Source organism: Panicum virgatum, chromosome 3N (genome assembly GCF_016808335.1).
Source record: "Panicum virgatum strain AP13 chromosome 3N, P.virgatum_v5, whole genome shotgun sequence".
Classification (NCBI taxonomy): domain Eukaryota; kingdom Viridiplantae; phylum Streptophyta; class Magnoliopsida; order Poales; family Poaceae; genus Panicum; species Panicum virgatum.
The window spans coordinates 18,305,434-18,333,405 of NC_053147.1; the positions used below are offsets into that span (position 1 = coordinate 18,305,434).

Consider the following 27,972-nt stretch of genomic DNA (forward strand, 5'->3'; position numbering starts at 1 on the left):
ACTCCTACGCAGGACCACACCGGTAGTCTGGCGCCCACTGACAGGCCGGCACGAGGTGGTCTCACGCATCGCGGCTCCACATGCGGGCGAGTGGGAGCGCAACAGGTGTGCCCGGGGTGGCGTGAAGGTAGCAGAAACCGGGGCGCGCGGACGCGACAAACAATATCAAGCGCCACGCGGACCCTCCCCAGCGGCGTGACGGGGAGACCTGCCCGACACGGCGCCCCCCCCCCCCCCCCCCCCCCACCCCCCGGCCAATCACCTCCTCCCACCTCGCCGCCTCCTTCTCCTCCCCTCCCCTCCTCTCCCTTTCTCTCCTTTCCCCTCTCCTCCCCTACGCGCGCGCGCGCACACCACCGTTCCATTCCACTCCCACCCTTCACCTCCTCTCCACCCCCCCCACCTCACCCGAGGCTATAGCCGAACCCTTGCTTGCTCCTCGCCTCCGCCACTTGCTCCTGCTGCTCGTGTATTGGGGGGCGGCGTGCTGTCTGGAGCTCTTCTGTCTCGCAGTGGTGGTTCCTCGGCGGCGCGGTGGGCGGGGGAGTTTTTTTTTCTATTTTGCTGGGATTTTTCGATGGCGGCGGCGGCGGCGATCTGCGTGGAGGACGAGGCGGCGTGCGCCGCGGCGGAATGCGCGGGGATCGAGAAGCTGGATCTCGCCGCCGCGGGCGGCGGCGGGGCCGCGGGCGGTAAGAGGAGCGTGTACCTCATGGACTGCGCGCCGGTCTGGGGCTGCGCGTCCACGCGCGGCCGCAGCGCCGAGATGGAGGACGCCTGCGCGGCGGCGCCGCGGTTCGCGCACGTGCCGGTGCGCCTGCTCGCCAGCCGCCGGGACCTCGACGGGCTGGGCCTCGACGCCGACGAGCTCCGGCTGCCCGCGCACCTGTTCGGCGTCTTCGACGGCCACGGCGGCGCCGAGGTACGCGGGCTTGGAAACCCGTAAAAAGGCACTCGATCGATCTGCTTGCCTGCAGCCTGCCCCATGATTTGACAATTCGTCGCTTCGTGTTGCTGTGCAGGTGGCGAACTACTGCCTGGAAAGGCTCCAGGTGCTCTTGAGCCAGGAGCTGGGCCGGCTCGGCAAGGATTTGGGGGAGGTGGACATGAAGGAGCACTGGGACGAGCTGTTCAGCAAATGTTTCCAGAGAGTAGATGACGAGGTGTCAGGGCGGGTGAGCAGGCTCGTTGGCGGTGTACAGGAATCCAGGCCGGTTGCTCCGGAGAACGTGGGCTCCACAGCGGTTGTCGTGGTAGTGTGCTCATCTCATTTGGTGGTTGCGAACTGTGGAGATTCACGGGTTGTGCTCTGCCGAGGGAAGGAGCCAGAGGCGTTGTCCATTGATCACAAGGTAAGTTTTTATTTTGTGTGTTGGTGCCTGAGATCCATCCTGAGTTCTTGTGCCTGACACTTGTTGTTTCAGCCTGACAGGAAGGATGAGCGGGCGAGGATCGAGGCCCTGGGAGGCAAGGTCATCCAATGGAATGGTTACCGAGTGTCCGGTATACTTGCTATGTCGCGATCAATAGGTATGAATATTTATTCATGTGCTTGATTTAGGTAAAATAGTTTCCTTTATGGTTTTTGCACATGAGAATTTGCAAAGCTTCTGCTGCATGATTAAGAGTATTTAATTAGGTGAAATAGGACTTTATAGGGATCAAGTCTATGTTGGGATTAATTTTGTTGCATGTGATAATCATAGGATGTTGCAATATGATGTCACAACTTCCTAGGGGTGTTACTGTTGTTTATGTTAGACAAGCATGTTGATGAATCAAATGGAGTATTATTCCATATGACCTAGGCAAATTTTACTCTGGCCATTTTTTGTTGAAAGATTCTGTATTGCGCTAATGGTGATTTTTGCTAGATGCTATGTTTGTGTGACAGGCATTTTGTAAGATGAGAAATTTCTATGTGCCTTGTTCAATTAACATGATATACTTGTTTCATATTAAAAAAAATAAATGCTTACTCGATCAGCAATTTGGGTTGGAATAACTTGTCTCTATGTGAGATAGGAAGCATGTTAGACTTAATACTCTTCTGAAATCATTTCTGGAATTTGACTGCCTGGATATTGGCTCTAATGCTATCAATGAAGTTGTAAAACAGCCTTATATATATTTCTATGATAGAACTCAGACTGCAGATTTGATTAGGAAAAGCAGTTACTTCTCCAAAGTAGAAAAGCCATCTTTTATCGACGCCACAAAGGTGTCTGCAGCTTGGACCATGCCTAACAATGGGTCTTGTTCACAATTCTTGCCCTACTCAAATCAACTTCACTATTGCATTTAACATTTGGACAATATTGTTCCTCCAATTTCACCTGAAAATTTAGTTGAACCAACAGTTCAGCTGATTCTCTGTGCGTTGGATAGCGCTCGTCCAATTTTTGTGTTACCTTCTAACTTGAACTTGGAAACACTTATTGCAGGGGATCGATATTTGAAACCGTTTGTCATTCCAAAACCAGAAGTTACAGTCATTCCTAGGGCGAAAGATGACGACTGCCTCATTCTTGCAAGTGATGGACTGTGGGACGTTGTATCGAATGAAGAGGCATGCAAAGCTGCACGGCGACAAATACAGTTATGGCACAAGAACAATGGCGTTACAGCATCATTGTGTGATGAAGGTGATGAGTCCACTGATCCTGCTGCACAATCCGCTGCTGATTATCTTATGAGGCTCGCGTTGAAGAAGGGGACAGAGGACAATGTCACTGTCATTGTGGTCGACTTGAAGCCTCGAAAGAAGCTAAAGAACAACTCATAACATGAGCTGGATTCATCAAGAGTAGCTGACCATGATATGTCCAAAGAGTTCATACTGCTAGTTGGTCGTCCGCCTGAGACTTGACCCACAGTTTTTTTTCCGTTGGGCCTCAAGAATTGTACATGTATATGCTAGATGCATTTTCAATCTAGGGGGGCATGATGTTTACCCCCCCCCCCCCCCCCCCAGTCGTTGGATTCTGGTGGCAAAAATGTTCTCAAGTCATCTTCTACCTTGAGCCCTGGCACTTAGTATACCCCTTGTAATGCTGTATGATAGCCGAACTTGTAAAGAGCCAAGAGGCTGAGACAGTCACTGAAATTAACATATTGTTACCTTTATAAGGCCAACCCAATCGGTTGTATCCAATGAAGCTTTGTATTGCAAGTACCCTGTGTTGGTGAGCGCGCCTGTGTTGTGTACCCGCAGAGTGGAAGGAAGGGATGAGCATAGGGAACACAATTTTCTTAACAAGTCAATGAGATAAGAAAAAATAAAAGAAATTTTGAATCTTGCAATCTCGTACAAATTGGGGGGCTCTTTGAGGAGAGTACTACGTATTGTCTCTACTGCAATATAAAGGTAAAGCCCTGGTTCTCGCGGATAAAAGGTAGCAGGTCATTAATTGACGTCTCCTCAATGTTTAGCATGGACTTGGCAATATCTTCAAGTGAAAAGGGTATGCTGCCAAGAGGAATGAAACATTGAGTGTACCCAAGCAAATATCATTTGGGGGACATGAAGACTAGAGCCTGTAAATTGTCATGGAACAGACCTGGAATCATCATCCAGAAGAACTGAAAAGCTGGAGACGCTATTTGGTTCCTCACGCATTGTAGCTCTCATGCTTGATATGAACTGTGAAAAGTAACGGAATTAAACGAAGGTCACCAGATTTTCAAACCAAAACAATCTATAAGACTAAAAGGATTAAGGCCTATAGTCTTGCCTCAGCTGAAGTTACATTCGTTCCATTTACATCGTCCCAATACATACCAACTATCCTCTCTAGCTGCTGCAAACTGAGATCCTGAACAAATAGCTAAATCAGTACGGAATACAGTGTCAAGTCAAAATGACCCATGATTCTTGGCAAAGTGTACACTTACCGGGCAAATATCATTGCGTATCTCATCCCATGTCCTTATTGGCTTTAGAGAAATTACCTGATGAATGAAAGGGATAGGGAGAATATTTGAGAGAAGGTAAATTTCAGACAGTTCAGATTGTCCCCAACAGTCACAAAGGTTTTCTTCTTCTTAAGGGAAGATGATACAAACCACGAAGTCAACAGCTTGTCTTATATACCTCAGTGCTGCCCATGCGGAATCTGCAAACTGGTCAATACGAATCATAAATTTGCAGAAGTTAATTTTTCTTTTTAAAAAGAGATTGTAAAATGAGCAGGTTACAGAGAAACTGTAGTTGCACGGTGCTAGTTTAAAAAAAATGAGATATCCTGGGTTGTCACATAAATGCCAGATATGTAGCACTGCAAAAGGGTCCATCACTCCATTTTGTTAGCTTGGGGTGTAACGTTTTAAAGACTAGGTTTTGTTAACCATTAAGAACAGCGAACCTTTGTAATTCTGTAATTTACTCTTGAAGATGTCAATGCTTTTATAGCATAAGGGTTAGCTCGTCGTGGGAGGGGGTTTAAACCCTGATGGCACAAAAAAGTAGATCCCTCGCTGTCAACCCCCCACCCAAACAAAAAATAGTGGCAGGGTGCCGGCCTATGATAATGTTGGGGTCCTAGAGGGGTAGTAGCAGAGGTCACTGCAGCTGGAGCCCTATAAGGGTGAAGCTGGGGTTTTCTCGGTCGATTAACCGATAGCTTCTTTTTAGTACAATACCATAAAGCCGCGTTTCCCCACCACCCATCCTTTTTTTCTTTTACTCTTGAAGATGTATCCTAGTACAACAGAATAATAGAGTAGTGAACCACCTCTCGACTGACATCATTGCACCAATGTTTTAGTTGAGTTAGTCCATCTTTGATGTATTGCCCGTTGCTATAGGAACAACACTCACGTCGCAAGAGGAGCCTGTTTTCAGATAAAGAAGACCAAACATGGATTAAAGTGAGCTGTTCATACTTCTAACAAGATTTCTCGAATACACTTCTAACAAGATAACATGATAGGACGACCAAAAAGCAATTACCTGTTAAATAATTGTACATTGACCATAGAAAATATCTGGGTAAGCAATTTGTGGACCAAAATTGTGGGAACCTACAAAATAAGCACATTATGACATTTTTATAATACTGCAAATGGATAATGCATTGATGATTGTGTTTGTTCAGCACCTACATGATTGGCTCTGAGAACATGCAGATAGTTGTTGAAAATTTTCACGATGCTCAGCCAATGCATGAGTTGTTCCTGTTGGCCAAAACCGCTAGCAGGAGACAGCGAGGCCTTTGCTTGAGTCGAGTAAGAAGTTCTTGGATCCTAAAGATTTAGAAATTCCCCAGATTTTCAATGGACAAAGTTTTCATAATGGATGATTCCTTTGGTCAAGAAGTGTGGTACCTGGATACACAGCTCAAGTAATGGGTTTAGCTCCTTCTTCATTCTATCGCTTATCATTCCGTACACCTTTTCAATCTGATCCACTAGCTGCTGTTTGAAGAGCAAAGCTGGATATTTTGCTTCAATTTGGTGAAACCCAATAGCTCCATCGATTTGAGCACTGAAATAAGCAAGTCCATTGTTTGGAGCTTGATTGGCTTGAAAAATCCTCTCGCATGAAAATCTTCGTCTATGTGGAGTTGAGACTGTTGTCCTAGAGACTTTAAATGAACGTTGCAGTAGAACTGATAGTGTGGACAAGTTGGATAACCAATAGGCCAGCACCCTTGTATCATGTTGAGCCTTGAAGTAAGAACATCGATTAATATTACACGTACTGGAAACTTCGATGCATAAAGGTGTATCATATAGAATTACAAGGTGCGGATTATGAGCTACTGGAGTACTGCTACATTCTAAGGAGCTTAAATAAAATAAAGAGAAGTGCTACAAACCTCAGTTGCTGAGTTTACAACTTGTATAATAGTGTCAAAGACACCTGTCTTTGCTTCTTCAAAAGATCTCCAATGAAGAAGACAATAGAATATAAGAGGAGCAGCAATTGGTTTACTGCCAGAAAATCCAAGATACTGGGTAATGTATTTCAGCAATAACTGCTGATGATTCAGGGGTTGCTGGTGCTGAAAAGGCTACCAAAAATAACAAAATTGTCATTCAATGCTAAAGATTCATAATAAATTTAACAAGAAGAGAATAACAAACTCACACCTGATATACTTCGTTAAGTAACCTTTGCCCATTTTCATAATCCTTGTAGCTTATCAAATCAGGGGAACTGCCCTGCATTTTTTAAAATAAAATATTCAAGATCTAAATAAATTTATATAACAAATCGAAAGACATGCAGCCCTGTTAAAGAAAAGAATGATATGCAGCCATATGCTTGGTTAAACTACCATTGAGGCTCTTGTTTCTGTTGGACCAAGTGAGGACTTCATTTCAGCATATGCTGCGTTGCCATTTAAAATATGACCATTTTCTTGACATCTCTGTTGAAATTCATCTACTAGTTCAGATTTAAATATCATCAGCAATTGAAATTGAGCTCTACTGAAGATATATTACATGGATCATACTGATTTTAGAGCATGCAGCTTGAGACTTGGCGGTAGATGGAGGAGTCGTAATTGCTTGTTGACGAAGCGCTTGATTTTCGGACTCTAAGTTGGCTGATTTGACTTCTAACCTATGTTCGTGGAAAGATAGGAATAATAAAAAGTTGGCCACATAAAGACAAGCAAGATGTAGCCAAATGAAACGAATTGCCACATGGAAGAAAGTTATTTTGTGGCTATGCTACCTTTCTAGGTTCTCGTGAAGCTGAGTAACAAGTTTACCAGAATCTTCAATCTTCTTCACCAAATCATCATTTCTTTTTAGGAGGTCTTCATTTCTTCTTATTAGATTTTCATTTCTTCCATGAGTCTCAGTATGTACATTTTTTACAACAGCGCCTTCTTGTTTCTCCATTCCAAAGTTAGACAATCTTGATATGGCATCTACTTGAAGCCTAATTTGTAAAGACATTAGTCTCCAAAAGGATGATAGAATATAATTTGATGGCACTGTAGTTGACAATTAGATAAAAGCAAATTAAGATACCAACTTCTGCACAGTATCTTGAAGCTGGTGGGCCCTGTATTCACTATCCCTAACTTTCTTAAATAACACATCATTTCTCTCCTGAGCTTCAACAAGGGACCTCCTGATTGTTTCATTTTCTTGTCTTTCAGCTTCCAATGAAGCTGCCATATCCTCCTTAATCCTGTTTTGGAGGCATAAACAACAGCCGCAACTTCATAATGTTTGTTTTGACCGAATGCAACTTCATGATGTTGATTAATAATAATGCACATCAGGAAAATTACAAGGATTGAGAATAAAAAAGGAGAATGCATAAAACCAAGGTGTTGTGTGATGCATGCTATAGAGCGATAGATGAAAAGTTCCAATCTATCTTAGAAACTCATAAATGCACTTCTATTTTTATTTTATGCTGCTACCATTCTTTCAACTTTAATAGGCTTTCAATACACAAAGACAGTCTGCATGCATGCATCACATGTGTGCCATCATCAATGTCTCACTCACTTTGCATATATATATTTTTAGAACATGTGACACCTATTATGTAAACAGGTAGTGTGACATAAGAGTGTCGTGGCAATATAATTATGATACTATATTTAATATAGAGGGACATCTAGGTGCTACGTTAACAACACCAGAGGACAAATAGGTGTGATTTTTAGTCTGGAATCAAGTGCCTTATAACATTGATTTTGTAACATGAGAAGAAATTCGAAAAAAAATATATGAATTTGGTACATGCAAAATAATATACCAGCTAATTTGAATATTTATAGTAAAGTTGGGTGGTCATTTGAAACATATCATCACTTTCTTTTTAGTTTTTGAAATTCATTTTTTTTTTAAAAACACATCACATGCTCAGAAGGGAGAAGTATAGGCATGTACTTGTAATATAATATCCATAAAGCTTTATTGAAGGTACATACGAATTTATAGTGTTTTGAAGATGCTCAACTTTTTTGTTGGCTTCTTCAGTTTTCATCAGTAGCTCTTCATTTTTGTATTCACTCTCAGTAAGTGCTTTCTTCAATGCATCCTTCTCACGTCTCTCAGATAGCAGCAAAGCATCTTTTGCTGTATTATCACCAAGCCTGCGATTGATCAACTATTATGTCAAGTACCATCTACATTTACGTAAGCACACTAACTACATCAACATCAACATCAACAAAGCCTTTTAATCCCAAGCAAATTGGGGTAGGCTAGGGTTGAAACCCAACAAAGACCATTATTCATGGTTCTGGCACGTGAATCGCGGCTTTCCAAGCACTCCTATCCAAGGACAAATCTCTAGGTATACTCCAGTCTTTCAAGTCTCTTCTAATTGTTTCTTCCCATGTCAACTTCGGCCGGCCCCTGCCTCTCATATTACCGTCGTGCTTTAGGATACCACTATGCACTGGTGCCTCTGGCGGTCTCCGTTGGACATGTCCAAACCATCTCAGCCAGTGTTGGATAAGCTTTTCTTCAATTGGTGCTATCCCTAGCCTATCCCGTATATCATCATTTCGAACTCGATCCATCCTTGTATGCCCACAAATCCAACACAACATGCGCATTTCTGCAACACTTAATTGTTGGACGTGCCGCCTTTTTGTAGGCCAACATTCCGCACCATACAACATTGCCGGTCTAATCGCCATTCTATAAATAAACATTCACAGATCCGAACACAGTTTAATGAAACAATAGCTGTATAAAGTACCTTTGCACGCTGCCCTGAAGAAGACCAATTTTTTTGTCAACATCCTCAAGCTTCTTTAGAAATTGCAAATTTCTTTCTTGACTTTCAGCTTGTGCTTTCATGGTTGCATTGTTTTGTTCTCGTTCTCTCAACATTAAAACCTCTGTAGCAGATGCGTTTTCCTGAAGCCTATTCTCAGGTAGAAATATGGAGTTGATTCAAAAATTAAAAAAGATAATCTTCTGATAGAATTCATATCCCTAGAGGTTGCTAGGCAGACAACAAGGAATGATTATGGACCTCTCAATAGTTAGCTGAAGCTGAAATATATTTTTATCATGATCCTGAATTTTCTTGATTAACTCCTCATTTCTCCACTGAGTTTCAGTTAGAACTTTCTTGGTCATCTCATGTTCTTGTTTTTCTGATAACAAAAATGCATCTTTGGCAGTAGCATCTGCTTCAAACCTTTAGAAAACACAATGAAAGGTCACTATCATAGTGTAATGATAATATTGATAAATAAGTTGAGACATGCATCCTCTGAAGAGAAAGAATCAGACCTCTTGATGGTATCTTCCAATTGTTTTCTTGTTTCTTCGGACTGTTGTGACTCGTGAATTAATTCAGTGATCTTTTTCCGGGCATTGTCTACATCTTTGTTAGTTGTTTTGTGTTCTTGCCTTTCTACTTCCAACAAAGAGTCTTTCTCTGCTATGCATTCTTCTAGTCTATGTGCAAAGAAAAAAAAATCCTCAAGCAATGGCAGACCATAAATGCTTCTAACAAATGGAATCTAACCTGCTAACTGAATCCTCAAGCATATTGATTTTTTTAGCTGAATCCTCGAGACTTGTCATCAAGTCTCGGTTCCTCCCTCGAGCTTCAGTTAATGCTTTTGTTGTGCAGTCGAGATTTTGTTTTGTCTTAAGAAGCAAAGATTCCCTTGCTGTTGCATGCTTCTCAAGTCTAAATTCATTGAGGAAAAGGAAACATGTGTTAGATCATAAAGTTGAAAAATACAGGAGTATCTCACTTAAGTTGCACATATTGCATTATGCTTCAGTAAACAAAGCCCAGCTATCCAAATAGTAGAAGCATGATAAGAACCTCTGAGCATTCTCCAACATCTTGTTTATAGTTTTCTCGCTATCATCAACTTTCCAAAGCAATTCCCAATTTCTTTCCTGAGCTTTCAAAAGTGCTTGCTTGGTTTCATCATGCTCTTTCCTTTCTGCTACATATAAGCCATCCCTTGTGGTCGCATTTTCCTCACACCTGTATTCAGTGAGCAGAAACTCTAATACTGCCAACTCATTATAGAGGATAGAAATAAAGATATGAATAAAGGCAGAGGCTGCATTGCAAAAGTTGTTAGAAAGGTAGAAAATAACGCCCACACAAAACTATGACCAATCCTCTATACCGTACACATCATCACCATGACTTAAATTATACTTTTGATCCTTCATTTTCAAAGAGGTACTGATAATGAACCTATGGGACTCCCTTTTCAGTTTCATGAAATCATAAGTACCTTGCTCATGAATGAATTTTTTTTAGTATATGATTAACTTGAACACCAATTATTCTTATTCCTTCCAAACAAAAGAAAAACAAATCATACCATCACCGATTGTTGAAGTATGCTAACATTGAGGAATTAATGTAACATGAGAAAATAACCTTTTCAAAGAATCTTGAAGCAAATCATTTGTCCTATTAGCATCTGCAAATTTCTTCTGCAGTACTTCAATATCCTGTTGTGCTTCAGCTAATTGTGAAAAGATTGCAGTACTCTGTTGTTTTTCAGCTAACAATGAAGTCTCCAATGTTGTTGCAGTTACTTCGAGTCTATGTTAATTGAAAATAGAAATCAGCATTGTCGTTTTACAATTATGATATTATAAAAAATAAAAAACATTGGAAGGAGTTTAGAACTGAAGTCAAGCATGGATGAACTCAAGGACAGGAAAAAAGCAATTTTCGGAATCATGCAATTTACCTTTGGGTGTTGTCTTGGAAGTTACTAATGTCTTGTTCAGCTACTTTAATTTTATTGAGTAGTTCCTCGATTTTTGCATGAGCTTCATTGAGTGATTTCTTGGTTGCCTCACTTTCTTGTCGTTCTGTAAGTAAAGTAGACTCTCCCTCAATTAAGATTTTTTGCAGCCTGTGTTCATGAGGAAGAAAATTAATGAAGTTTAAGTAAACTAAATGGTCCTATATTTCTACATAGTTGTTGAGAATCACAGATAATAGTACTTTTGCAAAGATTATATGAGTGTATGGCAAATCTTATATTTCTTACTAAAATGACCTTTGTACAGCAGTCTGAAGCTCTGTGGATTTTCCATTGGTATCTGCAATTTCCCTCAGTAGTTCTTCCACCCTTTGGTGTGCTTCACTTAGTTCCCTTCTAGTAGTCATGTTTTGTTCCTTTTCCATCATTAGTGAAGACTCTAGTTCTGTCACATTCTTTTCAAATCTGTATTCAACGGACAGGAAGAAAGTTGTAGTTTCAGAATAGAAAGGATGAGACTTAATTTACTTTATTGTAATCAAGTATAAGATACAAAAACGTATCAGCACATTCTACAACATAAGAAATGGAACTAAGAGAAAGGTTGGAGTTAGTTGTATTAGTGGGCCTTTGCGGATTAACAAAAAAGCATGCTCTCCTCAATCTTCAATTCTCTATTACTTATTAATTTATATCTTGAGTTTCAACGAGTAACCAGAAGTAAACTGTCATTTATATTTGCAATCTTTAGCTCCCTTAAGCTGTGACAAAACTAGATATTATGAACTCAACAAAGAAATAAACTAGTACTGAGAGCTACCTGCTCTATCACAATGATCACTAGGATGATGAAGTGCATTCGGACAGTTTTATATTTTTTTTCTCATACACACAGGAGAGCTGCATATCATTATATTAAGAAGAATAAAAAAAGGAAACAGCCTTGACAACAGATACACCCATTCTCTAGGATTTGAAGGAACAAACACGCATGTGAACAACAAGAGATTTGGTCGAACAGGTTCCCGAAGCAAACATATTAGTTTAACAGAGTATTTGATTTCCTTGCTAGTACTTCATCTCACTTTTGAGTTCTTGATAGTGCGATCTTATTTGTTCATGTCAATATCTTTTAGCTAGTGTGATCTTAATATATGTTTCATGTTACCTGGTACATTCTACTGCAGAACTGCTTGTCTGAAATTGCAATTACTAGTGTCAAACAAGCATTTCAATGAACCAACAAATCTTTAGTGCCCAAATATTATCTTAGTATTGTAATGTGGTTTAGCAATGACAAAATAAATCCAGGTAGCATACAAGGTCAGCATTTTAAATATGTGTGACTGCGTCAAAAAGCATCCATGTCCGATACATGTGCTCATAGAAGAATTCGTTGGTAAATTGCATAAGGTTTTCAAAAGACATCCTTTTATGACAGACCTCTGCATCAAAGCAGCAATGTTAAGGGATACGTTTGGTGGTCCTATCCTGAAAGGAATATTACTTTTTAGTTTTGGTTGTTTAAACAAATTAAGGCCTAAAGTCACTGAGTAACCTACCTCTTCACAGTACCTCTAAGTTGCTCCATGTTTTCATCTGCAACCACAATTTTTCTAGTCAATGCATCATTTTCTTCCTGAGCATTCACAAGTGCACTCTTAGTTGCACTATTTTCTTCTCGTTCTCTTAGTAGTAGAACCTGTCAAAGTCACAACCATCCATAAAAAATAATATCATGCCATAGATAAATAAGTTACATCTAGCATCAGATTCTAATCAAACATGGATATATTATATAATGGGTTGTTCTTTTTATTGTTTACCATGAAACAAATGCTGTAATTGTATTTCATTTGATTAGAATGCAATAATTTAAGCCTTGCCAATCTACGCAGTTGAGATAAATCCTATGTTGATTTAGGGAAAAAAGTACAAGACCTTCAGCTCCTCAACTTCATTAGTCAATGAAGTGATCTTTTCTCTTTCTTGAGCCAAAGCTTCTTCAATGGCCCTTTTGGCTAATTCTCTTTCCTGCATCTCTGTGGCTTCTTCCACCCGCCGCTCCATTTCACGAAGAGCAGCCTGTAGTTTGGAAATTTCTCCTGCTTTGTTCTTCTCTAGATCAGTCTGAAAAGGTGATATTATGTGAGAATAAATTCTCCAGTTAATTCATCCCACATTATCCTAATTCAAGAGCAGCAACTACCCTAAGTTTCTTTTCCAAGCCTAAACGGCTAGTCAACTCTTCAACATGCTCCTCAAGTTTCTCCTTCTCCAACTTTAGGGCTTCTGTGTCCCTTGCAGCCTACAAAATGTACCGACAAATAAATGAAAATATACAGAAATAGCATGATTAAAAACAATGATACAACTGCTTCATCCATACCATTTTGAGCTTTCTGAGTTCGCCTCTAGCAACCCGTCTTCTCCATGCACACTGATAAATTAACACTGATCTCTTAATTTTACAATAGTTAGAATAATCTCTATGGCATCGCCACCAAGCCTGCAGGCAACCATTCTCAGAGTGATATTTAAAATATGTCCATGTAAAATATGAAAGTTGGAGGTTGTAACTAGCTTTCCCTTGGATAAAATAGAGTGAATCTGTGGTCTACCTGGATACGAATAGAGGCTTTATTTTGTTTTCTGATATTGAATTCCTTATAAGCACCAAACACCCTTAATCCTGCCTGCAGCGTAATTGCTGAAGAGCGTAACTTAGAATAAGAGTTCCAAGCAACATAGCAGCGGTAACTTTTCTGTATTTGCAATGCCGCAGCTTGTTTTCTCATTAGAACACGTAACTTACAAGCGAGTATTACTGCAATAGTTAATGGTACTCTCAGTATACGATATGATCTGAGTAATGAGCATTGTTTCTACTTGGGATACCAACTAACAATACCTTACCTCTAACAAAAGATTGAAAAGATATTGATGTCTTGCGTAATACAAGGAATTTCTCACGAGCAGCATGAGTGCGAAATCTACTCTGAACAGCTCTAGCTGCTTTATTCCGCACTTCAGTTCTTCTAGCATCTAATTCAGCCATCTGACCAGCTCTCAGGAACACTTTTGTTCTTCCAATCTGTCACGGACATTGACAACTTAAAATATCATGATGATATTTCATTATATGTATACGCTGAAAGCAGACGTTTCTGCCATGCAATTGTATAAAAGAACACACCACGCAGAGTAGTTAGCTATTACTGTAGGAGAGTAGGATTGGTGTAATGTTGTGGATTGTATTGCATTGAGACCTAAGCCGGTATATATTGGGGTACATGACTTGGAGGGCAAGCCTCCTACTGTATGGTAGAGTCCGGATACAATCCTAACTACCTATTATAGAGATATCCCAAATATACTCTAATATCCCCCCACAGTCACAGCGGGAGCACCGCAGACGGTGAGACTGGAGAAGAAGCCGAAAGCAAGAACCAACGGACTAACATCCCTCCGCAGTCATAACGTCGGTGTGGTACGGATGCTGCGACTGGAGAGAAACTGGCGAAGCCTCATGCGGATGATAGCCCTTTGTGCCGATGTCGAGGTAGCCGAGGTGGAGGGTGAATAGCCATGGTCGACGATGCCGCGCATAGGGTAGCCGTGGTCGACGTAGAGCTGTTGAGGTTGCCGAAGACGAGGTAGCCGCACATGAAGCCGCGGGCGCACGAGGAGGCGCCATGGTGGTGGCGTAATGGAGAAGACGCCGGAGACGAAGATGGCGACGCGTCGAGGCAGTCGTAGAGGAAGCGATGCCGAAGTCGATGCAGTCAGGCCAACGGGCGACACATGCCCGGGTTTGCCAGGCTCGGGAATGCGCCGGGGATGATGGGCGCGCACCGGTGTTGCCAATACCGGACGTACAAGGGAGGATGCACAACCAGACGCTGTCGCCAGGAGAACCAGCAGAGAAGACCTCCATGGCGGTCGCAGGCGTAGAAGAAGGCGAGATAAAAGATGCCAACACCTGCTGTTGCTGGAGTAGACGAAGTAGTCGGGGACGAGATGGCGACGCTGGCGACGTGGTTGTGCTAGACGAAGCGAGGGGAACCCAGATTTTCTAGCACAAGGCCGAATGATCCGGATGACGCGGCGGCGGCGCTCAAAAGAGACGGCGAAGAACTCGTACAGCTTGACGAAGACCATGCGCGGGGCGCGCAGAGACGAGTCGACGATGAGGTCGGGGACGTGGTCGACGGCGGTGAGGAAGCAACGGCGGAGAAGACCACGGGGTGATGCCACTGCTGCCCGAAGAGGCGACGCAGCGACAACCCTCCGTGCTTGGTGAAGGGCGCGCTCGACGAGGACGGACATCACGGGAGCCGGGTGGATCACGCATATCGGCTGATCAGACCGAGTAGCGTGAGGCGAGACGACGGTGGGCGAAGTCGGTGAAGGCGTCCCAATCAGTGAAGGTCGACGTGCGGATGAGGCGGCGATGTAGGTGGCGGCACAAACGAGCGCCCCCTAGGGTGCCGGCTATCTTGCCATGCCGTAGGGTCGGAGAGGAAGAAGAGGCCGGTGAAGTCGACGCCGACATCGAAGTAGAGGCGCGAGGTCGACGGGCGGTGGGCGACGCAATCCCGATCTATGATCGGGCAAAAGATAAAAGATTGATGCAGCAGCAGCTCGTGTAGTACCTCCAGGTGTGCCTAGCCCATCCCTTCATCCTCATGTTTTCTGCCTCTCACGGTTGACACAACAGCCACGGGAGAAAGAGAAAACACAGAGGAAGCCAGGGAGGGGCCAGCGAACGGCGTTGTGGAGGAGGACGAGGCGGATCCGCGGCGGATCCCGCAGAGGCGGCGGCGCCCGGCGGCGGATCCCGCCAGGGCGGGCAGCGAGCCGCGGCCCGCAGGGGGGCCGGGGCGGCGGATCGGGCGCCCGGCGGCGATGGAGGGCCCTAAGTGACACGGGATCCGGGCGGGGTGCACGGACCGCAGCGCGACGGGGCTGCGAGGTGGAGATGCGACGCCTCCAAGGAATCCGCCAGCGACGAGCAAGGCACCTCGCGGGACCCTGCTGCCACCATGGCAGCACGGGTAGGTCGCTGGTGCCGCGGGGAGACCGCTGCTGCCGCCGCGTCAGCGCAAGTCAAGGTCGTCAGCGACGGATTCCATGGCGGCTGGGCGGAGATACCTTCAATCCACTGCTGCTGACGCGATACGGCGGGTCGGCGGCGGACTAGAGGATCCGCCGCAAAGGAGGGGCGCTGCCCCTGGCGGAGGTCATGGACGACCTCCCCGGGGGCGCGCTACTGGGCCGTGGAGGGGACGCCCTGGATAGGCGCCGTGGGAGACGGCCGGCGGCGAGCAGGAGGCAGGGGCGCGACGAGAGGCAGCGGAAGGTTTAGGTCAGGATCTGAAACCCTAATCTCGTGATACCATATAGGAGAGTAGGATTGGTGTAATGTTGTGGATTGTATTGCATTGAGGCCTAGGCCGGTATATATTGGGGTGGTACATGACTTGGAGGGCAAGCCTCCTACTGTATGGTAGAGTCCGGATACAATCCTAACTACCTATTATAGAGATATCCCAAATATACTCTAATAATTACATACTCTGCTTGTTGGCAATAAAAATATAAATCAACAATAGACAAAAAAAAACAGCTGATGGAGTAATGGTGCTAACCAAAATCATCAGGTGCTAGTGCTATAAATCAGTTTTGGAAAAAATCATAAATAAAATATGGACCAATGTTATTCACACGAAGTATTCCATTTACATCTTTGTTATTTACCACATCATAGACTGTTGTTACTTGACGAGAACAAGCAATGCGTGTTTTACTTGACTGACTTGTTTTGTTATATAAGTAGAAATGAAAAGAATGTAGGCATATGACACAAATAAAGGCATATAACATAAACAATCATAAACATAGTTTTCTTCACCTGATAACCATGGAGTTCCATCTTGTCTAGAATCTTTTGGCACGACACCTTTTCATTGTTTCTATCAGATATAAGAGAAGAGTTATATTTTGCTATCAGATCTGGGAAAAAATATTTTGCTACCAAACTTGTTAATCTAGGCCATGTGCTCTCTATATACATACAAACTGAGCCTATGAGATTAGAACTGCAAAGAATATTTGTTTTCACTAAAAATAGCACACTCGAGACTTCTCCCAAGAGGAAGAAAAGACTTTAAGGTGTACTATGCTAGGTATGATGACAATGCAAGAAAATGGATACACGTTAGCGCCACGGCTTTCGTGATAATTGCTCATTTCATTGAAGCAACATCGGCTTCGTATGCTCAAACTTAATGCTCCAGATCATCCACTTCCACCTTGAGTTTGAAGGATAGGTCCCTCGCTCCCTCGCTCGCTCCCTCCCTCCCTCCCTCAACTCTGCGAGGTCAGTAAAAAAATTGAGTGCTCACCTTTCTATGAAAATTTCAGGAGCAAGAATGCGAAACCGACAGAGAAAATCATGAAATATTTTTCTTGTAGGATATCCAGCACAGCTGATTCTAATAGCTTCAAGAACACCCTGAAATGCCAACAAACCATTAGAGTATACAATGGTGCTTCTAAGGAAAATTTGCCATGAGTGATCTGTTGCTTACTGAACACCGAAGTTGTTGCAGTACACTGATGTTCTCAAATGTAGTAGGCTTAAGAATATTGTTGGGCTTAATGCATCTAATGTAATGAGGTTCAGTAGAACTCAATGTCTCCATTAGTTCTTGGAGTTGCCACTGGGAGTTACATGGAAGTTATCAGATAATAAATGACACTAGCAGATAATAAATGACACTAGCCCACAATACAATGATTTTACAAGAAACATAGCTCTATGGTCGAACAAAATTATATATTCTCTTCCCTTCCTCCATCAAGTATTATGCATTTACTTTCTAGATTAGTTGTTTCATATCCTACAAATATAATACATTTCTACGACACCCCATGTCCAAAATCCGCTCATAGCTCAACTCACTGATGAGGCAAGCCCTTGCGTGCACTTCACCTACCTAAAAAAGGTTTAGCTTGAAGGTGTTATGTGTTAGAGTATATTAGGGATATCTCTATGATGGACTATGGATAAAAACCCCCACCCCTCCCACTATAATACCTGGGTTTTATGGTCGGGTTGGCTAGGTGGGGCGCGCTAACATGGTACCAGAGCCGAGGTCCCGGGTTCGAACCCACCCGGCCACACATTTCCGCTGCGCGATTTTCCCTGCGCCTCTCGTGTGTTGAGACCTGCTGCGGGCTACGCCGGGCACTAGAACCTGCTGCGGGCTACGCCGGGCTCGCACGCCGTAGGGGGAATGATGGACTATGGATAAAAGCCCCCACCCCTCCCACTATAACACCTGGGTTGTATGGTCGGGTTGGCTAGGTGGGGCGCGCTAACACTCTATATTAGGTAGATTAAGATTGTATCCGTATCCTACCCATAGTCACAAAGTTCCTGGGTCGACCGGGTCGAGGAACGGGGTCGAGGGTCGTCACTTTATAAAATTGTGGTACGAAGGGGGTATACCTCTATGGAACGATAAATTATTATGTGGAACGCGACCCTGATTCATCGGGTCGATATCTTCGGGTCCATGTGTCTTTATAAAAACAAAAACTATAAATGTGGTACTAATGAAGAAATTAATCTGCTCAAGCATATAAGAAACGTATAAAAGAGTACATTTCGACCATACTACACGTATTCAGCTCATTTTCTAACAAAAACCACACCAATCCACTGTCATTAACCTCCTTTTCCCAATTAAATCTGCAAACAATGGGGCTGCGACCCCTTTCAAACCGGGACGCGATCCAACCTTGAATGGGACACTGATCCTCTTCGACCCCGACCCTCGAATCGGAACGGCGATCTCGGGTCGTGGGACGAGGCATCGACCCCGAATCCTGTGACTATGATCCTACCATATCTGTAGAAGAGGCTACTTGCCTTCCAAGTCATGTGCGATCCTCATCTCTATTCCTCCCACATGGTATCACGAGTTTAGATTTTTTATCTAGGGTACAAACCCTAAAGCTTCCGCTACCCGACGCCTCTTCTCCTCCACGCCACCGGTCGGCAGTCATCCACTGTGTGCGATCTTCGCACCCCCTCTCCGGCCATCTAGCGCGCCCCCGGGGAGATCCCCCTATGAGGATCTCTGCTGGGGCAGCGCCCCTGTTTAGGCAGCGGATCATATTGATCCGCCCGCCACCATCGTCTTGGTCGCAGTAGCAAATCAAGATCTCTTTGCGCAATCGTCGTCGCCTTGGATCCTCACCGCGTGGAGGCAGATGGAGATTGCCCCATCCAGTGCCATTGTGGTGGCGGCCGGGTCCAGCCACGCCCAGATCCACGTCGCCATGGAGGCGGCCAGATCCGGCGCGTCGCTGCTGGGCAGATGTGCCCATCTCCACCACATCATCTCCAACCTCGCGCGTGCCCATTGACCTGCGTCGTCGCTGGCTGGAGCCGCTCTGGCTCTCCTCCTGCTGGCGCCCTCTTATGGGTTCTTCGAGCGCCGTGGCCTCCGCCTGTGCTGCGCGGGGTTCCGGCAGTGGGCGGTCGGCTCCACCTCCTAGGCTGCATCTGAGGGCAGGGCAACGCATCGCCTGGACTGGATGCGGGCAGTAGGCGGCCGGATCCACCTTTGCTGCTCGAGGCCTCGCGGGGGAGAGTGCAGCCGCCGTGCGGGACGCCCCTCCTGCCCTGCTCTCCGCTCGTATGAGATGAGACGAGGATAAGGGTAAGGAGGCTCATTGCTAGGTGCACCCCGTACGTGAGATGCACATGAAGGATCACGTATTGGCTGCTACTGTATCCTTTTTGGTTTACCCGATCACTGATCGGGATTGCGTCGCTCACCGCCCGTCCACCTCGCGCCTCTACTTCGACGTCGGCGTCGACTTCACCGGCCTATTCTTCATATGGCGATATGGACAGTGTCCTAGGGGACGCCCGTCTGCACCGCCCTCCTCGCCGCTTCGTCCGCACGTCGACCCTCGCCGGCTCATCATCGCCTCCACCGATCGGGACGCCTTCGCCGACTTCGCCCACCGTCGCCTCACGCTACTCGGTCTGATCAGCCGACATGCGTGATCCATCCGGCTCCCGTGACGTTTGTCCTCGTCGAGCGCGCCCCTTCACCGAGTACAGAGGGCTGCCGCTGCGTCGCCTCTTCGGGTAGCAGCGCCGCCACCCGTGGTCTCCTTCGTCTTGCATCTTCACGGCCACCGACCACGTCCACGACCTCGTTGTCAACGACGGGCAGCTGCGCCTTGTGCGCATAGTCTTCGTCAAGCTGTTCGAGTTCTTCGCCAACTTATACGACCGCCGCCGCCGCGACCACTATGCCAAGCTAGCTGGCCTTGGGGCTAGTGCTTGGCTGCTCTATCTCTACGCTTCGTCTAGGACGACCTCGTCGCAACCACCATCGACTCTACTTCGCCTACTTCGTCTACTCCGACAACCGCGGGCGGCTCCGACTTCTTCTCCCTCGCCGTTCTACACCGCAACTGTCGTCGAGACCTCCTCTGCTGGTCCCCTACATTCTGCGACTTGGTTGTGCGCTCTCCCTTGTACGTTCGGTATTGGCAACACCGGCACGTGCCTTCGTCCCCGACGCGCTACTGGGTCTGGCAAACCCGGTACTCGCCTCGACTTTGGCGGTTTGAAGGCGTCATCCTCCCTTCGTCCTCGACGCATCAACATCTTCGTCTACGGTGCCTCCGCGCAACCACTGTTTGACGCCCCCTTGCGCGCCAACGGCTTCATGTGCGGCTACCTCTGCATCGGCTACCTCGATAGCTACGTCGACCACGGCTACCCTACGTATGGCATCATCGACCATGGTTACTCGTCCTCAGCTCGGCTACCTCGACATCGGCACAAAGGGCTATCATCTGCTTGAGCAACCTTGTTGGTTTCCACTCCAGCCACAGCATCTGCGGCGCACTGACCGTTGTGACTGCGGGGGGATGTTAGTTTACCGACTTCTCTCCAGTCTCACCGTCTGCGACGTCCCGCTATGACTGCGGGGGGATGTTAGAGTATATTAGGGATATCTCTATATTATGTAGATTAGGATTGTATCCGTATCATACCATATCTGTAGGAGAGGCTACTTGCCTTCTAAATCATGTACCCCTATATATACAGTCCCAAGGCTCTGGCTAATACAATACAACATTATACACATCCAGTAGATTAGGATTGTATCTGTATCTTACCATATCTGTAGGAGAGGCTACTTGCCTTCCAAGTCATGCACCCCTATATATACAGCCCCAAGGCTCAGGCTAATACAATACAGCATTATACACATCTCTATTCCTCCCACACTATGTTTCGGAACACAAAGGATTGACTCTCACCTACCTAAATCTCCGTATGGTACTAATATGACCATGATAAGGCAGCTACTGATGGACTGAGGTATTATATTTACTCTAGATTTGAGGCCAAGTGGATCTCTAAGAATTTAGTTCTCAAAAGACAACCAAAGTCAAACCTCAGGTGAACAAATGGAACTTCCTCAGGAATTTTTCTCCAACCAACTTTGATATGGAATTGCAGGCATAATAATCAAGTAGGACTGTAGGAGAATCATACCTTGAAGCGAGTAGCAATGGAAGTCTTTGATGCTTTTGTGTTCTCCTCTAGTACCGATGGGAATAACCCTGACACAAATGAGCACCTGGAAGCATTAAGTAACTCTTGATGTTCTACAACTACATAGTCTCTGTTTTTGTCCAGGAAATGGTCAGACTGATAGGTTACCTGGAAAAGAAACATGAAATTTAAAGGAATGTACTCGACCAAATGTACTGAAAGGAACGCTATATTGTGAAGAATTCTTACTTCTCCCGCATAATGTTGTATGGTAAATGCAGTGCGAGAAAGCTTTGGCTTACTAAATCTTTTGTTATTCTTGAATTTCTCATACAACTTCTGGGAAAATGATTCATGTGTGCATTTAGGAAACATACTGGTGCACAAAGAATAAACCAAAAAAATTCCATTAAAAGAATTGATTCAGAAATAGAAATAAATAGTTCTCTTCGTAGCACGAAGGAAACAATTTATGATGTGCTTTTTATATTATCAAATACAATATAAGAAGTTCAGACTCACCAAGCTTCATCAAGAAGTGCAATAATTCCACCAGGTTTCTGAACATAAAGAGAGGAGATAGGAACATTGAACTTTAGAAATGAAAAAATATATAAAAGGATAATGAGAATACACATTCATGTTAGCCCCTAGCACTACCAACCATGTTTCTTTTTTAGACCACCATCCAATGTTGTTGCAAAAGAAATTGTCATGCACAATGTCTCTGGTGATTGTAATGATAAGTTAGGAAATACCAAATAGCTCCAAGTCCACAAAAACGTAGTAATGCAGAATTGTTAGAAGAAAATATATTGCTTAATAATACAGCCCCTTTTGATAATTTTGAACACAGAAGGGCTACATTGGAATGGCTACAAGGGATAAATAAAAGCCTTATACTGACTGAAATTGCACCTCACAAACGTTTGATGAGAAAAGGAGAGGCAGGTTGCAACAATGCATTAGAAAAACACTTGGGGGCTTTGTATTAAGAAGAAAGTACTGAAAGTAGGCACCCAAATTCGCCTTGGCGAGGACTTGAATTTGCATACTTCCACACCCTCAATCACCTGAGTTAGGCTCAGCTTTGCATTCACAAAACAGCATAATAGCTCATACATAGGCTACAGTTCTGGAGACTGACCAATGATACTTTTTTTTTTCATAAAGCTGTTTTGGATGCATTTGTGGGAAGGCCTACTTTCATAAAATCCTAAGCAGAATTGGCAGAAGTTCAACAACACTACCACACCCACACATTGTCCACAACCGCAGCGAATAGAAACAAGCAGCTATCTCTTCAAATAGATGCCCTCTCAAATAAAACTAAAGAAATCACAACATACCTTCTCAATCAAGTCCAGAACATCTTGGTTGTCGACAAATTCTATGTAACTCCAGTCAATCTGCTCCCTGTTGTACTCTTCCTGCTCCATTTTAAAAACATTCTGCGATGACAAATACTAACTCTTTTACCAACACATAGAAGCAAAGAGAAGTATAATATCATGAACATCCAAACATTTCTTCGACAAGTACCTGATTAAAATGCTGTTGGAGTTTTTCGTTGGTGAAATTGATGCATAATTGTTCAAAGCTGTTTCCATAGTACGATAAAGACATGAGACATCCATAAATGGACTTCAATTGTAAGTTGAAATCATATTTTAGTAAATAATTTACCTATTAGTCTTAAAACTTTCAAAACCATAGATATCAAGTACTCCAATCAATCGGTCGGAGGATGTATCTTGTCCTATGGATGCATTTAGTCTGTTTACAAGCCTGCGCATGGTACAAGCACATACACTTACAAGGGTGCACTACGTACATGATTTAGGAATTAAGTACATGGTAGTATTTTGTACCAGTCAAATAGTCGAGAATATATTTGCTTTGCTAAGCCATCCCTACTAACAGTAGCGGAATTAGGATCAACTGTTGTGGTTATAACGCCTTCTGGTGTATTTATTTTTCTCTTTATCAATGCATTCTCCAGATTCCCGCAATCGCACCTGTAATCAGAATGCCACAATGCATCATAGGTTATAAATGTGAATGTAGCGTATTAGGGCTTAGGTCCCTATCGTACTCCCTTTCATGTTCTGTATTTGACAAGAAAGAAAGAAAATTTGTAAAAAAAACTATAAAAGGATGGAGGAGATATTAGACATACATCAAGAGATCTGCTGCTGCATTAAGATGAAACCTAGCTTTCTCATCCTTTAGTAAAGATGAATCTACCTCTCTCCCTTTCACAAAACTGATATTCCCAAGGTGGAGAATAGCAGCAACTACCCGGAATGTAGCCTCCTGCAATATAAATGAATTAACAAAAAAGGTTATATGCACATCCACATCATATATTTGGTTGAGAAATTCTTGTCAGAAACCTGCTCCTGTTCAGTAATGCCAACTGTATTCATCGCACTTCGTGTTGCAAGATACTCCTTAGCATCACTAATTTCGTCAAGTTTAATGCACGTGGATTGGTTGAGATAGTGAAACGATGACGGGTCAGCCAGCTTATACCTTTTGATATCCTGCCAATATGGTATATACATCAGCAAAAAAACTGGAGACAAGACCAGTCAATCATATCGAGATAGGAAATTTACCTCTGATGGTGCTGCACATAGGAAGTAAAAGCAATGATAGTTTCTCTCTGGACTATTGATTTGGCAAACACGAGATCTTTCAAGCAAGTATGTTCTAATGGCAGTGCCTGATATCTTCCCACTCTTATCAAATTGGATTTCAACAAATTTGCCAAATCGACTTCATCATGTCATCAAAAATAAACAAGTGTGTGAGGAAATTTTCTCTCTCTTCAACTATGAAGATTTAGTTCTATTCCATATTTAAACATTTTGATGACCCATACTAAATAGCTTTCAAACAATTGTCTTATAAGACTCAAAGTAGTGCAAGAAGATCACCTTGAGTTGTTATTACGAACAGTCTTTGCATTGCCAAAGGCTTCAAGGACTGGATTAGACTGCACGCAAGGTGTAATTAGATATCAGATTAGTTTCAAGTTAAACTAAATATGGCACAATACTTTAAAAGCCTCCAGTGCATTTTGGACATGCAGGACATTATTGTTAACAACAACAAGAAGTTGTGTTTCCTAACTTACTTCTAAAACTTGTTGTTCAACTGTCCTCCCTCCTGTTCTAGATCGTCCACCCAAAAAAGCAAGATATGTCATAAGCATCTTTGTGGTTTCAGTTTTACCAGCACCACTTTCACCGCTCACCAAAATGGAGTTGCTCTTTCCCTCATTCATCATCTGCCTGTTTCCTTATTCAAAAGAATGTCACAAAAGTCTCTATCAATATTATTGCCACACTTCACTGTAAGAAATCATTCACCACTGTTACTGTAGGCATTCACCTGTAAGAAACATCGGCAATTGCAAATACATGAGGGTCTAGCTCACCAAAATTTGCACCTTTGTACTTCTCCATAGTATAGGGATCAGAAAGATGAGGCAGCCTTTGGAATGGATTAATTGCAATCAGAATATTGCCAGTATAGGTCTGGAACTCAAAAAGGGAAAATCAGAATTAAAAAAATTGGCAAAAACAAACTTCTTTGCTTTGATCATTTTCAAGTGACAATAATTTAGTGAAAAAAATACTCACATATATGATATTTTTTGCATATCGAATAGCAAGATTATTTAGAACACCAGGTTCATGCAAGTATGATAGCCGTGTCATGTCATCAATGCCATTAGATGGCACTTCCGTGTCCTTTGTATGAATGTCAGATATGCTCACAATAACCTGGTTTCATGGAATACAAGAAATGGCACAGGTTGTACAACAGATAATATATGAATATGGACAAGTCTCAATAAACAAGGGAAAGTTTGCATACCCAGATGCAACTCAAAGCAAAATGTGAATATCCCCTTCTAATTGTTTCATACTTTAAAAAGGCAGTATAATTGTACTTTTCTAAAATTAATTCTTAAATTTATTACTAAGCAATGCGCAATTTGATTTTCCTAAAGATCCAAATCATGTACAGACTAGGTTTTGACATGGATCTCCATGAGTAAATAACAGGGTAGAAATCACAAGGCCCGCATCTTCCCTCTATTATACTGCATAGGGCACCGTTGCGGATGATAATACAAAAAAAACTAGACCTGCGAGGGGAGACTGCCCCCATGAGATTACACTAAGAAGGAGACCTTCTCACACAGGTCTAGAAAATCCCCGAACCCCTGCCCCACCCGTACATAGTGGCCCGTTACCGGTGAGAAAGGCCGGACCCCAACTATGCTTTGGACATGGGGCAGGCGAGGGGATTTTTTTTTTTTTGCAACGCGCAGATAAACTGCGCCACCTCCGGCCAAGAATCCGCTCCCCATGGGAGTCGAACTCTGGTCGGCAGGGTGCCTAGCACACAGTGTCACCATCTGTGATGTTATTGATGCAGTTATTTGCGCATAGTTAGACATTTAATTCAGGCCTTTCTTCTATAACGGTAAGGGTATATCACTATTCTCTCTTTTTCATCAAAACATATCTAAGTAATTGTTGTTACCATATGATCAAACTTTTTCATTCACCACTGAACCATGTAAGATCAACAGGTAACATAAGACATATGTACCATCTTTCCATTAGTAGCACGGACATGGACGTTTCGATCTTCAATTCTGAAAATCTCACCATCGATCCAAGCAAGATCTTTATCCTCCATCCATATATGAGAGCCTACCACAATTTTTAATGTGGAAGCCTGCAGACAAGACAAGTCAAAACCTCCAGCATGTCTGGAAAGTCCATTTTCTTTCACATGACAGTCTTGTTGGTAAACAAAATGGAAGTACACCTCTGTATAAAGTTCATTACAATAGGTGCATAAGGACAGAACACCATAAGGATTTAGGGACTAACCTATTATACTTAATGGCACATAGCATGATACAGGGCTCATTACTGAAATGAGCTAACTGTTATGTCAAAGGACAAGGTTGCCATGCAGAAAAAGTCAGAACAATAATCTTGATTGGTGATACTTGCCCACAATAATCTCGATTGGTGATACTTAACCTAGTTTCAGGGAAGTTACATGAGACTATGAATTACTAGTATACCATTAATTTCATCATCAAACTAAAGTTTCAGTTAATGCCCATCCTTCTATACACTTATTCCATCATACTGTAACAATACCTATAAATATGTATTCATCTCATCAAATTGGACCAGAGAGTGAGAGCAAAGACGGTTGTATTTAAGTTGAAAGTGCATTCTACCATTAGGCTCTGCTAACTATTGGTCCGAAATCTGAATACCCTATCGATCAAACACTTTAACTACCCCCACATAACTACATCAAAGGAGGCTGACGATCATATGTACTGGGGAATTCTGAAATTCCAACCAACTAGGTCACTCGTACACCAAATCCTCCAAAACTTCCAATGCAACAAATACCCACATTGTCCCACCTTAACCCTGACCCCAACTTACAGTAACTCAATAAAGTCGCATGACGTGCGGGTACGCACCGTAGACGGCACCACCAAGAACAACGGAACTCCATGTTCATGCGAGAACCGGAGCACGAACAGTCAAACCTACACTTACCATGAGGCACGCGTTCGAACACTATTGCCCTTGTAGGTGACGTCGAATCGAGGCAGGCGGCGGCGTTGTCTCCCCGCCTCGGGCCGCCCGCCGATCGCCTCGCCACCGTGCGGGAACAGGCCGGGCACCTGGTGCAGTTCGTCTCGAACGCGTGCTTGCGGAGGCGCGCAATGACAGCAGCGGAGCGAGCGGAGATGGAAGGGACGCGGAGGAGGAAATGTGGGGCGCAAACCGGACACCAGAGGCCTCATCCCCCCTATCTATTTTTGGTGTTAGAGCGGGGGTGTAGGTGGTAGGGTGCTAATCGGATCGCTCGGGCTACATGAGGCGCGATTTGGGGCGGCGGGAGCCACCCGACATGCACCACCACCGCCATGGCTTTCGCCGAAGGACGGGGGAGGAGAGGGAGGGGGACTGGCGAGGCTGGCAAGCTACTCGCTCCGTTTTTTTTTATATGACATCGCTAATTTTTTTAACTAATATTATTTAATTAATCAGTTAGTTAAATAAAATAAAATTAATATCTTTATGTCTATTATTAAAAATCTATTAAATCTAATTTAAAGATTTGGATATTTGCATAAATATTTATAGAAAAGATAAATAGTCAAATGAAGAAAAAAATTAATGATGTCGTATATTTAAAAACAGAGGGAGTAGAATAAGTGGAGGGGTGGTGGAGAACTGTAGTAGCCGGTGCGTTGGGGGGCTTGGTGCCGGTGTGAGTGTGTGACCGTTGGCGTGTCAGCGTGTGGTAAAGCAATTCCGGAATGTGTCGACATTTAAACGAATTTCAAAAATTGCGTGCCTTTTGCACTAGAATCATCCAAAAATCTCTTGGACAAGGATATATTATTTTTTGAGGAACAACAGATTATATAGACGTCACAACTATATGTTGCACGCACTACAAATTTCTCAATGGCGTCTGAAGGTTTTCTTGAACAGGGTGCAAGACTTGCATCAGAGACTCGATAAATATATTATGCATGCAGCAGGATCTAAAGTAGGAGAGAGATAATGGACTTGCATGTGAGCATAAAAAGGACCATCAAACAATAAAAAGAGAGGC

At 43.6% G+C, this 27,972-nt stretch overlaps 2 protein-coding genes across 15 annotated transcripts; one reads left to right on the forward strand and one right to left on the reverse strand.

Annotated features, from left to right (window-relative positions):
• The first annotated feature begins 232 nt into the window (after positions 1-232).
• Positions 233-3,149, forward strand: LOC120664799 (protein phosphatase 2C 50-like). The gene is made up of 4 exons (XM_039944142.1): positions 233-922; positions 1,023-1,352; positions 1,425-1,530; positions 2,445-3,149. Exons 1-4 carry the CDS (start codon positions 578-580, stop codon positions 2,783-2,785), a joined length of 1,122 nt encoding a protein of 373 aa, XP_039800076.1. The 5' UTR covers positions 233-577; the 3' UTR covers positions 2,786-3,149.
• An 86-nt stretch (positions 3,150-3,235) lies between these two features.
• LOC120664797 (myosin-17-like) lies at positions 3,236-27,332 on the reverse strand. 14 transcript variants are annotated; one of them, XR_005671018.1, is made up of 49 exons: positions 26,901-27,332; positions 25,918-26,046; positions 24,936-25,079; positions 24,685-24,830; positions 24,428-24,584; positions 24,228-24,286; positions 23,907-24,066; positions 23,682-23,831; positions 23,465-23,601; positions 23,157-23,303; positions 22,972-23,073; positions 22,828-22,885; positions 22,635-22,736; positions 21,808-21,845; positions 21,535-21,661; positions 21,286-21,453; positions 17,279-17,410; positions 17,093-17,202; positions 16,600-16,660; positions 13,602-13,779; positions 13,307-13,512; positions 13,075-13,194; positions 12,895-12,993; positions 12,627-12,815; positions 12,248-12,387; positions 10,983-11,150; positions 10,668-10,835; positions 10,349-10,516; positions 9,773-9,940; positions 9,464-9,631; positions 9,226-9,393; positions 8,963-9,130; positions 8,684-8,851; positions 7,905-8,069; positions 6,992-7,150; positions 6,686-6,895; positions 6,451-6,571; positions 6,282-6,374; positions 6,094-6,165; positions 5,820-6,014; positions 5,326-5,667; positions 5,100-5,244; positions 4,952-5,022; positions 4,734-4,833; positions 4,066-4,122; positions 3,895-3,951; positions 3,735-3,807; positions 3,561-3,643; positions 3,236-3,469 (listed from the first exon to the last, which is right to left on the reverse strand). XR_005671018.1 is itself a non-coding variant. In XM_039944139.1 (49 exons), the coding sequence occupies exons 1-49, from the start codon at positions 26,901-26,903 to the stop codon at positions 3,352-3,354; spliced, it is 6,447 nt and encodes a 2,148-aa protein (XP_039800073.1). In that variant the 5' UTR covers positions 26,904-27,331; the 3' UTR covers positions 3,236-3,351. The 14 variants fall into 14 exon arrangements, 3 of the variants coding, with proteins under 3 accessions (XP_039800073.1, XP_039800072.1, XP_039800074.1); XR_005671017.1 differs by having other exon boundaries at positions 3,735-3,815; XR_005671010.1 differs by having other exon boundaries at positions 5,104-5,244; positions 26,901-27,331.
• Between the last annotated feature and the right edge of the window lie 640 nt (positions 27,333-27,972).